General features: G+C 44.7%; 1 protein-coding gene across 1 annotated transcript; it reads right to left on the reverse strand.

Annotated features, from left to right (window-relative positions):
• Nucleotides 1–220: 220 nt before the first annotated feature.
• LOC135415729 (transmembrane protein 178B-like) lies at nucleotides 221–12,748 on the reverse strand. The gene is made up of 4 exons (XM_064657875.1): nucleotides 11,988–12,748; nucleotides 4,900–5,013; nucleotides 3,641–3,778; nucleotides 221–1,880 (listed from the first exon to the last, which is right to left on the reverse strand). The coding sequence occupies exons 1-4, from the start codon at nucleotides 12,367–12,369 to the stop codon at nucleotides 1,636–1,638; spliced, it is 879 nt and encodes a 292-aa protein (XP_064513945.1). The 5' UTR covers nucleotides 12,370–12,748; the 3' UTR covers nucleotides 221–1,635.
• Nucleotides 12,749–14,313: the final 1,565 nt, after the last annotated feature.

A 14,313-nucleotide genomic window follows, 5' to 3' on the forward strand; every position in this document is an offset into this window, starting at 1 on the left:
TTTCTACCTGTGCAGCCAGTGAACATTCTACAGCTTTGTTAGTGTTTGAATATTTTGAACTAACACGTGTTTTTCAAGGGAGAAGTGAACACAATTCACATATGAATGATGTTTGAACTTAACTCTGGAAGCTTTAACACCATTGCTGGTATGTATGTGAGCTCTCTGATGAATCAGTGTGGTGATTAGTCATAAAGAATTCAAGGGTCCATCCACTGAGCAAGTCTTTCAGTACTTTTAATGCCAGTTGAGAATTACAACTTCCATTTAAAAATTACACTTCTCATAAATACACTGACTTTAGCATTAAGTATCTTACATGCCACTGTATTGTATTTTAAATACAATGTAAACATTTCCAAATGCTGGCCATCTCATCTTTACCTGTGCAGTTTTTGGACGCTTGGGAGAGGGGCAGGGATGTGAGGGGGAAAAAAAATCAATGAACAAAAGAAAAATGCACCCCAAAGTACTTTGGCTGATGTTCCTGAGTTAGCCCTAGTACTTCTGCTGGTACCAAGGTCCTTAGTGTCATTTTGGAGGGGGATCTTGTTCCAGCAGAACATGCGTGTTCTTGACACACTGCTCAGGAGGCATTTGACATTAGAAAGGGTGAGTGGAGAAGTGAGCAGAAGCCACACGTTCCTGAGGAAAGTACATTGCGGTTCCTTTGGACGTTAGTATTAGAGGGGGCTGTACATCTGCTATTTTAGCAGTACTGTTACTTGAGCTTGGGGAGAATTACTCATCTCCTTTCACAGAACAGGAGTGCACCCACAAGATAGTTAGAGGGTGAAGGTTGATCCTGGCAGCTCAAACTGTGACATATTTTGAGAAACATACCCTGGCCTCTAGTGGAACAGTTATAAGCTGCATGTTGCATACATCTCCCCCTTAAAAAAAGGGTATGTTAGTTAGCCAAATAAGTAACCTTACCTGTGTAAGAAGCTGAGAAAAACTTTCCCCTCCTTTCCTAAAGCCAGTAAGAGTTTTCTTGGAGTCTTGCCGCTCAGTTACAGCTGGCTCCTTTTCAAAACAGCTTTAGTAGTGAGTAAATAGATGATACCACAGCAAAGAATAGCACAGGTTTCTGATTTAAATGAATTAATACTAAGAATGGGCTAATTCTTTGGCCTAAACCTCGGCTTAGATCAAGGTTCTTTTGGGAAAGGATGGCCTGAGCCAACACTAGACATGCCTGTTGCAAAAGTGTTCAAGCCAACTTCACTTAGCTCCTTGCCCTAATTTGGGTCTGAATTACACAGACCTGCAGCAATAGAGTTGGTGCGTAAACATCCCTTACAACTGGACAATAACAGGACCATGGAGGTACAGTTCAAAAAACAGCACAAAAAAAGACACAGCCTTGGACTTAATCCCTTGTAAACAGAAAAAAAACAAATTGAAAGAACTGTCCCCCTTAAACCATCAATGATCAAGTTGCCCATAATTCAAACCTGGAGTTACTTGCAATGTCCATGTCTGCGACTGGAGGCTGTAGCAGCATCCCAGAGGCTGGTGTTTCAACAGCTATGGCACTGCTCTCCACGTGCCGACATGCCACCTCTTCCTGGTGTTAACCCACAGCTCTGCCCAGGCTGCACTTTCCAGAGTCTCTCCTCACTTCCTCCAGGGTCACACGGCCCCGTTTTCTTGTCTGGGTTTTTGTACGGATGCTCGGGAAGTGTTGAGTGATGGGGCCAATGTGCAGAGGAACCCAGCCAGCAGGGTGAGGCCCAGCCCTCCCCAGGCACAGAACATGGACCAGCCATAGCCATGACTGATGTCCTCTGGCAGCCCATAAACGTAGCGAGGATAGCGAGATAACTCAAAATTGATCCCAGCTACGCATGTGCAGAGTGAGATGATACAGCATGTACCTGCAGGAGAAAAGCAAGAGGGTTCTACACTGCCCTCAGACAGGTTAATTATGCACTGGGTTTTTAACCCTAGGTATTTTCAGTCATGAATTTTCAAAATCAAGAATTACCTTTGGGTTTTTTCTTTAGTCCTACCAGTCATTCTTATTATAAGGCAGAGAAAAAAAAAAAGGGAAAATATGTAGGACTGCAGGATACCTTGAGTCACAAATAACCAATATTGTCTTAGCTCCTTCTGTTGCAATTTTGAACTCAGTCATGTATAGTTCACCGACTAATGTCATCAGGTTCCAGACAGTACCCGAGCAGATTCTCCTATAGAAGGTTAATACTGAATCCCAGGGCTGCAAGTGCAGCACTGCTTGGTTTCTACCAGGAACACCCATACTTCTGCCAGCTGTACCCTAGGCCCATAGAGAGTGCCCAGGATTTTGTCATCTGCTACACATTCACTAAACACCTATATAGAGGAAGAAAAAAATCATAAGAAACATGATGCAAGGCACTCTAGGATGTCTAATATGCACTAGTACACTAGTCTCGAGGTGATCATTTTATTCTCTCCAGCTGTACATTTATGTCTAAATACTAATGACAGCTCTTACTGCTGACAGCATGCCCATTGCACTAAGTGCAAAAGCACTTGAAGGGGACCCAGTCTACCTCTTCCACTTACAATATTTTACTTGTTCATTGCTGTGCAATAAAGAAACTAAAATGTTCCCAAGGAAACTCCAGTTAAGCAGCACATAAGATTACGAAGGACAGCACAAGCCCAACTTCCAGCCTTTCTAGCATCACACCATGTCAGCAGGGTGGGTTTTGTGCAGCCTTCAAAAACACTCCTTGAGAAGGCTTGTCTATGGCAAGGGAAGATTTCCCCACACATCCCACCCCAAAAGAGGCACCAAACCAGTGTCACACCTACTTTTTCATGTGGTAGAGATGCTGTTAACCAAGAAGTTCCTTGCTTGTAGCCATTATAGATGCTGACACTGGGCCTCTAGGGTAGCAGGTCTGGCTTTTAGGTAATTTGCAATTTTTCATACTTGAAAATTGCATATTTACTGCTTGCACCCCACCCTTGGAGCATCTCAGTACCTCACCCAGTACCTCACCCTTTTGGTACACTTGTTGCTACTATGTCCCTTTCAAATGAAGATAAAATACTGACAATTTTTAAGCTGAACAATCAAAGAAAGGTTTTCAGAAAAACCTCTGACCACTCAGAAAGTCTGCTCCCAGCCAGGACAAACAGATTTAACACACCTGGCAAGCACTAAGTTCATGTCCTTATCACTGGACCATTGTTCTCCCAGGCTTGGCTGGGTTTGGACTTCATCATTACACTTCATCTTTGAGTATCAGAAAGGTGCTCCAAATCAAATTGTTTGTTTGTTTGTTTGTTTGTTATGATTCCCTAGGGAAAACTGAGCTGAGCTGTCTGACAGGAGCCACAGGCTGCACATTTGGAGCACGAAAGAGGACAGTGCTCATTGTGCACATGGTCTCTGGGGCTACACACCAGCTCTCTAGAGCTGAAGGCTCATACACATACATTGGGGTCTACTCAGAAACATGCAAATACCCATGCAATCACAGATCCTGCCCACTGCTGGAAGTAGTAACTGCACTGTGCTGACGGTTTGCTGCACTAAATAATTTTGCTGCTTCGTGTGGTTGCTGTGGGTTAATTTGACTTTTACAAGCCAGTAATACTGAATGTGGTAACTTGAGGAGCAGAAGCAAAAGGCCCTCACCTCCCATTAGGAAGAGCAGCCCAGCCACGTACTGCATAAGCTCCTGCTGTTTGCAGCAGCCCAGCACACCAATGATCCACCCAAACAGGATGATGGAGACTGCCATGCCAATGAAGCCAGCTGTCATCCTCCGCAGATCTGAAGAAAGAGAAAGGAGAAAAGCAAGAAAGAAGACATGAAGATGGTGGCACCTAGACAGGACAGCCAGGGGAGAGTCCAGACAGATGTAGATTTACTGGTTCTAAAGTTTATACTTCACCCATGGATTCCTCCTCCTGTAGCTTCTTTGAGATAGTTTGCCCAACATGGGATAGAAGGGGTGTATTATGAACTCAGCACTATGCTAATACTGCAGGGGCTTTTTTTCTTTTTTTGGTGTGGTGTCTTTCTTTGGGATAGAGTTTGTTGGAGGAGTGTCTGCTGAAAATAGAAACAAAAGAAGTGAGAGGGGACACTGAAGAGAACTAAAGGACTAGTGCATGGAAGGCAACGTGAACTGAAAAGAGGAATAGTGGGAGGACCAAAGCAGACAGAAGATCAGTACAGTATTATGGGAACAACTCCAGTAACAAGCTCTAAAAAAAAGCTTGGGTACCAGTGATATGAAGAGCACTTAGTCATCCATAGTAAAATTGCTGTTCTTGTCTCCTCCTAGTTCAGTTTCTAGCTGAAATAAGATTTCCTTGGCATGGACTCTCACATGACAGGGGCTAGGCTGAATTATGTGAGGCAACAGAAAAAGAAAAAAAAACCAGAAAAGCAGGAGCAGAAAAAACTGATTAAATCATTCTCAGTCACAGGCTACAGGTCAGTTATCTGTGTGGGAAGGACTTGGGCATAAGGCAGCTTGTGAGCCAGGTGCTAGTAACAAGAGGTTGAAAGGACAAACGGAGATGTTCCCTAAAATAGTTGGTCACCAGGGGGTTGCACCAGGTCACCAGGTGCACACAGAAAAATGCAACAAGGTCTATACAGTGATGCAGAACCTTTGCTGTAAGCCAGCTAGGACCTGTCTGTCCCCAGATCCACCTTGCAGCACACTCCACACACACCTGTATTCCTGAATTCACAGCTTTAAGACCCTTCAGACCTCACGTCCCCTTCCAATTATACTGTCAGCTGCTTGCACTTCCTCACTAATAAATGTGTATTTATGCTTAGAGCCCAGTGACAGCCAGGTGACTCAGAGCCCTCACTTGGCATCACTTTAAGGCATGAAGTAATCCAAACAGTCTTGTACACTACTTTGGGTTACTTACGGAGCGCATGCCACTCATCCTGCCGGATTGTGTTTGTGATGTTGACAGGCAAGTTGCGAGGCAGAGAGCTGGAGGTGTAGTGGTACTTCACAGCAGTGCAGCGCTGGATAACTCCTGTAAAAGAAACATCAGTGTGAAACAGCATGAAAGCTCCGTGCCTTGCACTTGCTGTTGAGTTGGCTGGCCCAGCAGAACTGACACAGGGGAAGCTTTAGTTCAGTAACAGAGCAAATGTAACCAAAAAAGAGCTTCAAAAGTTTACTTCAAAGGCTTTGGGATTAGGAGGGGAGGGAACCTTGCTACAAAGAAACACCAGCAAAGAAGAAACTAGGTGCTGATCCTGGCAAGCTCCAAGAATCAATAGCTAAAGTAAACATTAAGGACAGTGACCAAAAACATCTCCAGAAGCTTCCTAGAGGAACTGCTATGGGATGTCTCAGGACACAAGAATGTGTCTAAGTACCAAGAAGACTTGTTTTGTCTCTAAGACAGAGTTGAACCACCTTGAAAATTTTGAATGAATGCTGGGAAGTGAACTGCATGGGAGAATTATTTGATTCAGTCCAATAGTCACTGACTCTTTGCTTTATTTTCAGTGAACAATAGTACCCAGGTAGGCTTGTTTCCACTATAGCTTAAAGAAAAGTGTACCCCACATGTAAATGTGAACATACAAGCATGCTCTTCTTGAAAGGGACTTTCAGTCCAGAAAATGAGAGAGAATAAACATGGATGGTGGGATAGAATTGAACAGCTAGAAAGGTAAAAGAGCTAAATAGTACAAAAAGTTCCCCTTAAGCAGAATCACAGAATCACAGGGTCATTATCGCTATTTAAATGTTGGGGCAGAAGAACCAATCAAAAACAATGAGTTGGCCAGTGAGCTAATTAAGCTGGTGAACAATCACTAGCATAGAGCTGCAAACTCAGTGATCAGCTTTGTAAAAGACACCAGAAAACCCAGGAGAAGCAATGGGCTTTGTGCAGCTCCTGCAGCAATGAGAAACATGATTTTGTTCTCTAACGATGTTTACTGGGACTGTACTGACCTGGTTTCTGCAAGGGCTTGCAAAGAGGAAACCCCCGTTTCACAAAATTAGGAGTTGCACGCAGGAGACCCAGCCAATCCAGCCATCAGGCCAGGATGGGAAAGGTGATCTGGATTTCCCCCCATTTCAAGCACGCCCCCACCCTCAGATGTGCTTCCCACCACACCCTTCCCCTGCTGTCACTCCCTGACACTTCCCCAGCACCACAGAGCGCTGGCAGTGAGACATGATACATGGAGTTCTGCCCTTCACCTTAAGCCATTCTCCACTATGTTGTGGAGCAGAGCTCCCTCTTTGCACTTAGGACAAGTGTCTAGAGCCGCCTGAGCAAATGATCAGCAAGACAACCCAGTGACAGACTATGTCAGTTCATTTGCAAAGGCTACAGATACTAAGTTAAGAATTTAGGCCATAAGCAGCACATCACAGTATCTAATTAAATTTCATCTGTAACTGCTGACTGAATTCAACTTCAATATTGACATGATTTACATGTGTTGTAGAGAAATATGTATTCAGAACAAACTAATGACACCAGATTTCAGATTACAATGCACTGGACTCATTAAAATATGATCTATGCACTTACATATTCTGATTATAAAAGTAGCATACATGAAGCAGTCTTTTTTCATAAGAGCAAGGATTACTATTTTTATACCTCATTAAAGAAAAAGCAAAGACTAGAGATGTACATCCCTCATGATCAAAGCTATGGACTCCTCAGCTAAAACATCACTGAGAAAAATACTTGCTCCGTATAATTCCAAGAGTTTAACATGTAAACTTAAACTAAAATCTCTTCACCAAATCTCTATACAAACTTGGTTACTTAGAAGTTTTTGAATATCAATTTATTCTGCCTTTGGGTTAGAAATTATACTCCTAATTCTTTCTTCCCTGTAATTCAAAGTGCTAATTTTATATAGGTAGCACATACAGTTATACTAAAACAGCAAGTCTGCAAAACAAAGAGCTCAGGAGTTCACAAATTTTAGGGTTTTTGCTCAGCACTGATCTCTAATCCATGGGCTTGGTGATGGCCTTTGGACTACACCAGCACAAGCCATTTTTCTAACAAGATTCCCATTTCCCTTTGAGCAGAGGCTGGACCCACTCTAGTGTGAGTCACCATAAGCAAAACAAGAGAGGCCTCTCTAAGTAGGTCTGCTAAAAAAGCTGAAATAGGCAGGCAAGAGTTAGGGGATCTGGGAAGCAAGTGAGGGGGATCTCTCAGTTGAATACCTACCCACTTTCTCACAGAAAACCATAACATGCACCCAGGCAATCTTCAGTAGCCAGATTTTGCATCTGCAGTCGCTAGTTCATGTTTCCCATTTTCTGAGACAATCTCTACGTCTCATTTGTAGAGACGCCATGCATTCAGTTATGGCCAGGTACTCCACAGGGCTGTATTTAAAGTCATATAACACCTTGTTCTTTAAGTACTCAAGAAAAAAAAAAGTAAAAATCAAAATCAGGTCTGCAGTCTCAAAATTATTATGAAGTCAAAGGTATTTCAAAGGTACTCCAATAAGTCCTTTGACCTGATCCCTTACATACCTCAAACTGTAGTCTATAGAATAGGGACAGCATCCTGCCCTCCATTTCAGAAACCTGCTAGCAAAGTGATTTCCCTTTTTTTTAATAATACAGTGAGACAAGCACCATAAGAAAGCCTGCCAAAATTAAAACCTTTGCCTTCAGGCAAGGGCTTGAACAGAACAGAGTCACGTGGTGATCAACAAGTAAGTAAGCGTTGTATTTTTTGGCACACAAGTAAATTAAGAATGCAGGACAGAAGGGGGCAGGTGCTCATGTTGTTAGCTTACCATAAAGCACATGTACAAGAAAAAGATTAGACAGACAGCTTGATCCCAGCATTTCTAAAGGGTCTTAAAAGAACAGTGTGAAAATCGCACAATGTGCATTTTACTTGTGCAATTTTCTTGATTAAAAGATAAATATGAACTGCAATGAACTCCATCCAGCAGTGTCACACTGACACTTTAATGGCCAAACTACATGCCTGTGCCTTCTCACAGCCAACATTGTTTCTAACACCTTGTCCTCAATGTGTTTTTTTTACCCTTCAAGATTACAAATGCAGACAGGTTCCCCTTCCACAACCCTTGGAACTCACACAACCCAAAATAGTACATGTGAGCATCCCTGAACGAGTCATTTCTCCTGACTGAATATGAAGGCTGGGATATATCAGAAGATGCTGGGTAAAATAGCTAGATACTCAGGCAGAGCACAGGTCCCTTGTTCCTAAACCGCCAGAAACCTGGAAACACAGACGCAGGCCTGCTGTGATACATTCAGTTTGTAATCCTGGGCTCAGTGCATCCTGACTTTCTCTCAATTTAGTTTTTGTCTCTCTCCAACTTTGAAACATGAGTTTTCTTCTCTTTATTGCCTATGTTCCAGTTACAAGGAGGAAATGAGGGGTTCTCATTTTCAGTTCTGCTATGTGGCCCAGTCCTATCTTAGAGCAGTTTGACTCTCACACAGCTGGGAGAGACCCTCTCCTGACCATGAGCAGCCATGGGCAGTTAACAATTCATTACCACATGAGGTCTGGCCCTCCCCTCCCTTATGCCCAGGACCAAGTGGCCACTGAAGCTCCCTGGCGTATTCCTGCCCAAGATTGTGAGGAGCATCACAGCTATGAGTTCACTCTGTCCACGTCGGCACCCAAGGGCCACCAGATCAAATAAATCAACTTTCCTTTAAGATACCATGGTAATTTTTACAGATCACACTTACTGACAGATCATACTTACCAAGGACCACGACCAAACAGACTGAGTTTATTAAACATGCCACTATAACTAATGGAGTGGATTTAGCTTGCTTCTCACTGCATAAAATAGATTGATATTTTTCAGCTTTTCAGGCCTTATTTTCCATTAACCGCTAATGAGGGGTTTAACAGATCCACTATAGTAGATCGTCTACAGACCTCACAGTCAATCCTCTAATTCTTCCAATTCATCATCAGTTGGAAAGAATAGGAACAGTACAGACACCAGGACTGAGCAGTTTTCTCTCAAGGGCCTCGTTACTGCCACAAACTGTTGTGTTCCTCTGCTTAAGCATCCAGTGGTTCTCCTCACTTTCTCAGCTACATAATGGTAATCTTTTCTGCCCAGTCTATGTGAGACATACCAGTCCCATCCCAGAGACTTTTCAGAGCAAGCTTGAAAAGCAATAAAATCCCCAGTTTATCAACAGTGATGAACCTTTTCTTTTTACTTCCTTCAATTTAGTGATTTTCAAATGAAAATGTTTTTCAAATGAACCCACCAAGTTATCCAAAGCAGCCTGTTAGAATGGATCTCTCCTAACTAATCATTTTCTACTGTCACCATTTTGTAAGCAACACTTTTTTATTCCAATAGGTAGAGAAAACCTCTAAACAGGATATAATAAATCCCTGTAAGACCTCACTACTTAAAAATACTCCATGCAGAAGGTTTTTGTTGTAGCACCAGTTATCCAATGTGTAATCCACGTAGCATAGGCTAGAAGATGATGTATTACTCAAGTTCTTACACTCATAGAGTCCCTTCTTACACACATAGGTCCCTGTAATTTCCCCATCAAGTGGTTCAGTTCTCTGGCTGCTATCTCTTACTGACTGCTAATCTCCATTTCTCCCATGTGGTTTGTACATTATTTCTTCTTTTGCCTTCTTAATTGTATTTTTAAAATGAAAAAAGATATTTTTTCACAGTTCCAAAATGGTGATTCTGCATTTTAAGAAAAATCCCACACATCATTCCCGTCTTACGTTTAAACATCTCCCACCTCTTAGTTTTGAGCTACATTTTTTGACTTCTGCCTTTTCATTTTAAACATATGAAGTAAATATATTTTACTTTTTTTTAATATTTATTTTAGATATATAAATGGATGCATGCATATGCATCATTAGCTACAATGCTCATGTATGAAAGTTTCCACAGAACCATTTTGTATTAATAGCAGCAAATAAATACAGGACTAAAAATCCATCCAATTATCTAAATGGATAAGAGTATTTATGGACTTAGTAATTTATTCAGAATTCAAGATAGACACAGAAAGAAATCTTATTCCAGAGAGAGTAAGAAAATGGAGAGTATAAACCCAAATCAAAATTACCACAGGAGTGTGAGAAAAAAAATTTACTCCTCTGTCACTAAAAGCCTATAAAAATCTATAAATTAAGAAATACTAGGAATATAAGAAGGTATCACACATCACCAAAGAGCTAGCTGAAAACTTAATGCAAATCAAGGAAGAAGTAGGACTTTCAGAGGTGCACAGTAGTGATCTTCAGCTCACATCAGAGAAAAAACACCTGGTTTTTTCTTTTTGGAAGGCCTAGATCTAGTATCATGCTTGAGAGAACAGCTCAGACGCAGCCACACCTGACCGTCAGTTGGAAAAGGCTGCTTAATCACAGTTGTCAGAGAAAAAGACAGACACAGCAGGAACAAGGAAAGGCTGCTAGTAAAGGAGGTCAGGGGAAGGGATAAGAGAGTCATATCTATTTAAAGATCTTGTTCTACAAAAACTATTATTAATAATTTCCCTCTATAAGATGACACATAAATCTTTATAGTGCAACTGCAGACCTAATAGGCAAAGAATATGAGGGAAGCAAGGCTTGTAGGGAAAGGCAAGGTCTGGTTTTAGAACAGCTGAAAAAAAAAGAAATAAAGTAGAAAGAAAACCTTTTGGATTTAGAGTCCTTACAGTTTTACACATCAGACCCTGAGGAAGAAAATTCATGATCCTGTAATGCCCTCGTGCATGTAGAAAGCAGACTCAAGCCTCTCTGACTGTTGAGGTGTTGGAAAAATATCTCTGAAACAGAAGCACTGAGGACCAAACCAGTATTCCTCCCATTCCTTCTCCCCATCTTAGCTAATCTCAATGGGAGCTGAAAGCATTTTGCTTGATGTGAAGCAAAACAATAGATAAATATTTTACAAGACAGCCACAATTAATAGGAAGAAATTAAAGAGCTGCCTTTTAGTGAAAGGAGCTCAACATGGAAATAAAAAAATGAAAACACGTAAAAAGAATCCTAGATTAAATGGAGAAAGAAGCTAAGCACACAGCACTAGACTTTCTAGAAGTAAGAGTCACTGCTGTGCATTGGAAAGAAGGGACAAAGACAAGCTAAGATTCACAGTGCCAGTCTATCCAGCCTCTGCTGTGCAGGACTGGCGTCACAGTTGGAAGCCAAGCCGAAAACTGCACTCGTTTTCTTAAGATAGCATTTCCATTTTGTGCCTCAATGGAAGCACTTCTCCCAGTTCCTCTTCTTCCTGTGCTAATATGTACCTGCGGGAACAGTAAATCCTGTAATCTATCATTAACCATACGTAACCCATTGGCTTCATGGGTCAGCCCACTACATTATTTGTACCACCAAGTGCAGGAATTTTATTCATACTTCGTGGCCTGCTTGGCTTTGTAGCATGTGCCACAACAGTAGAAGATCCACAGCTTTCTCCTCTGTCACCCTGGGGACCCTGAGTGACATCCATCACCACGAAAGCCTGGCAATCTATTGCGGCAATGAGAACTCCCCGCTGCTAGAAGAGGAACAACAGGTCCCTTTCACCTTGCTGTAAAAATCACAGCACTATGAACAATACTGCACATTTCTCAGTACTCAATAAGAAGAAAGTGCCAGGATTAGGAGGACGCCCACCGAGACCACACTCGAGAGTCAGGCCCTGCACTGGGCCCCCGAAGGGGCTCTCCGAGGACGTGGTTCCACCCAGCACTGCAGCATTTTAAGCAGAGGGAGGCGCACAAAACCGGGATAGGGTCAGGGCCACGCTCGCCGCTTCCCGCACGCCAGGGACACCCGGAGCCACGGGGCTGGCCGGGGCTCCGTCCGCGCTCTCCCACCGGCCCGTCCTCGCCGCAGCAGCGGCAGCCGCGGCCCCGCCCGCAGACCCGGCGCCCCGGCGGGGACGCGCTCAGCACCACGGACAGCGGCGGGGCCGCCACCGCCCCCCGCCCCCGCACCTTTCCGGATGAGCTCCTCGCTGTCCGGCTCGTAGCCCGCGCGGTGGCAGCGCCTCCAGAGCCCCGAGACGGTGGAGTTGAAGCGGCGGCCGCAGTGCGAGTCCAGCGCGGCGGAAGCGGCGGCGGCTGGGGCGGGGGCCGGGGGCCGCCCGGGCAGGAGCGCCCGCGGGGGCCGGGCGCGGAGCGGCAGGTGCGAGCTGGGCGCCGACATGGAGCCGGGCGGGTCGCTGCGCTTGTGGCCGAAGCCGCGGCAGCGCTCGCGGTGCCGCCGCGCGTCCGTCTCGTACCAGGAGTCGGTGCCGATAGCCACGGCCAGGAGGGCGAGGGCGGCGGCGGCCAGGAGCAGCCCGGTGCCGCTCAGCGCCTGAGCCGCGGCCGCCATCTTACCGCGCCGGGGGTGGCAGGGGCGGGCGCTTCCCTGCAGCCCTACTGGGGCCGCCGCCCGCGGCACCGCCCCCGGAAGGGACACCAGGCCAGCGCCCCCCGCGCCCCGGCAGCGTGCCGAGCTCCCTGCTATACCGGCGTGTCCCCCCCCGGGGCCCTCCGGCCCGGGCTCGAGGGAGTCCCGGACGCCGACCCCCGGCACAGCATCGGGCTCCTGCTCCGCAGACCGAGGCCCCCTCCCTTGGCGGAGTCCCTGTCCCGCCCCCGGCAGCTACCAGGGGATGGATGACCGGGGGAAGGGGTGAGCGGAGCCCCCGACCCTTTCCGCGGCCTCCCCTTGTCCGTCCATCCGGCCTGCCCGGAGGGCAGAAGGGCAGAGATCAGCCCTGCTCACACTGAGAGGCCGCGGCAGCCAGCAGTTTTTCAAACGTAGGCGAAATACAAACACCTCCCCAACAGCAGTTGTTGACGTTTGGATGATGATTTCTCCTCAACCCCTCATTAGCGGTTAATGGAAAATAAGGCCTGAAAAGCTGAAAAATGTCAATCTATTTTATGCAATGAGAAGCAAGCTAAATCCACTCCATTAGTTAAATGCAGCATTTCCAGGGGCACAAAATCCCTTCTGATCACGCTTGTTATATGGGACTTGTTCCCCCAGCTCCAGCACTATCACTGAGATGCTAAAGCCAGTTGTTAGGCCATTGTCTTGTCAATTCTGGCCCCAGATAAAATGATCTACTGATATGTCAAAATTAAAAATTTATTGCCCAGTTTTGAAATTCTTAGTTTTGTTTGTTAGAAGTACTTTAAATTGTTTCCCAGGAGCAATTGATCAACTGTAGGAGATTCAGATCCTTCCCCCCCCGCCTTGTCACATCTTGATCTCTCATCCACACTCAAACACCCTTCCCAGCACTTCTCCCGCAACACTGCCCAGAACAGCACTATGCCTGGTGGAAACATGCAGCAGTCACAGCTAAAGCTTGCTTTAACCACATTTCAGCATGATCCTCTTCTGCAGTTTGCACTGGACAGATGGGATTACCATCCATGCAGCTGCACATTAGTGCCTTCAAGGCAGACAAATTGAAAGGGCTGCTGTCAAAAGAATTTTCTTACACATACCAGCTAAATTAAATCTTCCACATGAAGAGTGAAAAATAATTTTCAAATACAATCACTGCTCTAGATAACACGAAAAAAAATCCTTCAATTGTAATAGCTCTTTCCTGGAAAGACCCAAATATTCACATTTCCTAAATCTGCAATCCTATTATGTCACCCTACCCTCTACATCAGCGCCTGAAGCTATAGTTTTAGAAGACAGGGGCCTCAGAAAAACCATCACCTTAGAAAGTTCCCATGTATGAGCCTCCTTCCAATTATTCTCCCTTCTGTGCTACTGCAATTAGTACCAGAACAGAGCACAGCGTGGTAAATCCAGGGACAGAGATTCCAAAATGTAGGTTTCTGGCGAAGTCCACAGACCGTGAAATCACACCCTTGATCACCTACCTGCCTTCATCTTCTTCTAGCTCTTGGGCTATGGTTTTCCATCTTCTTACAAAACACAGAACTGAGAGTCATGTACCATTATTTGTAGGCAGAAAATCTTCCAAATGAAGGGTGGGATAAGATGTGCACTGAACCCATATTTTTGAAGGGTAGAGAAATTCCTATTAGTCCTTTCTGGGCAATTCTGACACATAATGTTTGATAAGTGCACCTTTGTTCTACATGGCAGATAACCAGCTTAGTGTTAAATGAGTTTTTTGATTAAAAAAATAACTGATCACAACAAAGTATAGTTGCAAAACTCTCTGGACAGTCAGTTACCATGTAAGCTTTCCCTTGAAAGAGGAGAAACTTATTTGGTGATGCTTTTCAAGGAACCCAGACCGGCAGTCAAAAATTATGATTGGATCACACTGCTCCTGGA

Source organism: Pseudopipra pipra, chromosome 6, assembly GCF_036250125.1.
Source record: "Pseudopipra pipra isolate bDixPip1 chromosome 6, bDixPip1.hap1, whole genome shotgun sequence".
Lineage (NCBI taxonomy): Eukaryota > Metazoa > Chordata > Aves > Passeriformes > Pipridae > Pseudopipra > Pseudopipra pipra.

What these genes read in the sequence shown, in the direction of transcription:
- LOC135415729 (XM_064657875.1), bottom strand. Translation starts at nt 12,369, where the DNA reads ATGGCGGCCGCGGCTCAGGCGCTGAGCGGCACCGGGCTGCTCCTGGCC. An exon ending in CGAGGAGCTCATCCGGAAAG is followed by an intron (nt 5,014 to 11,987) that starts GTGCGGGGGCGG and finishes TTTCTTTTACAG; the next exon opens with GAGTTATCCAGCGCTGCACT. An exon ending in GCTGCTCTTCCTAATGGGAG is followed by an intron (nt 1,881 to 3,640) that starts GTGAGGGCCTTT and finishes TTTCTCCTGCAG; the next exon opens with GTACATGCTGTATCATCTCA.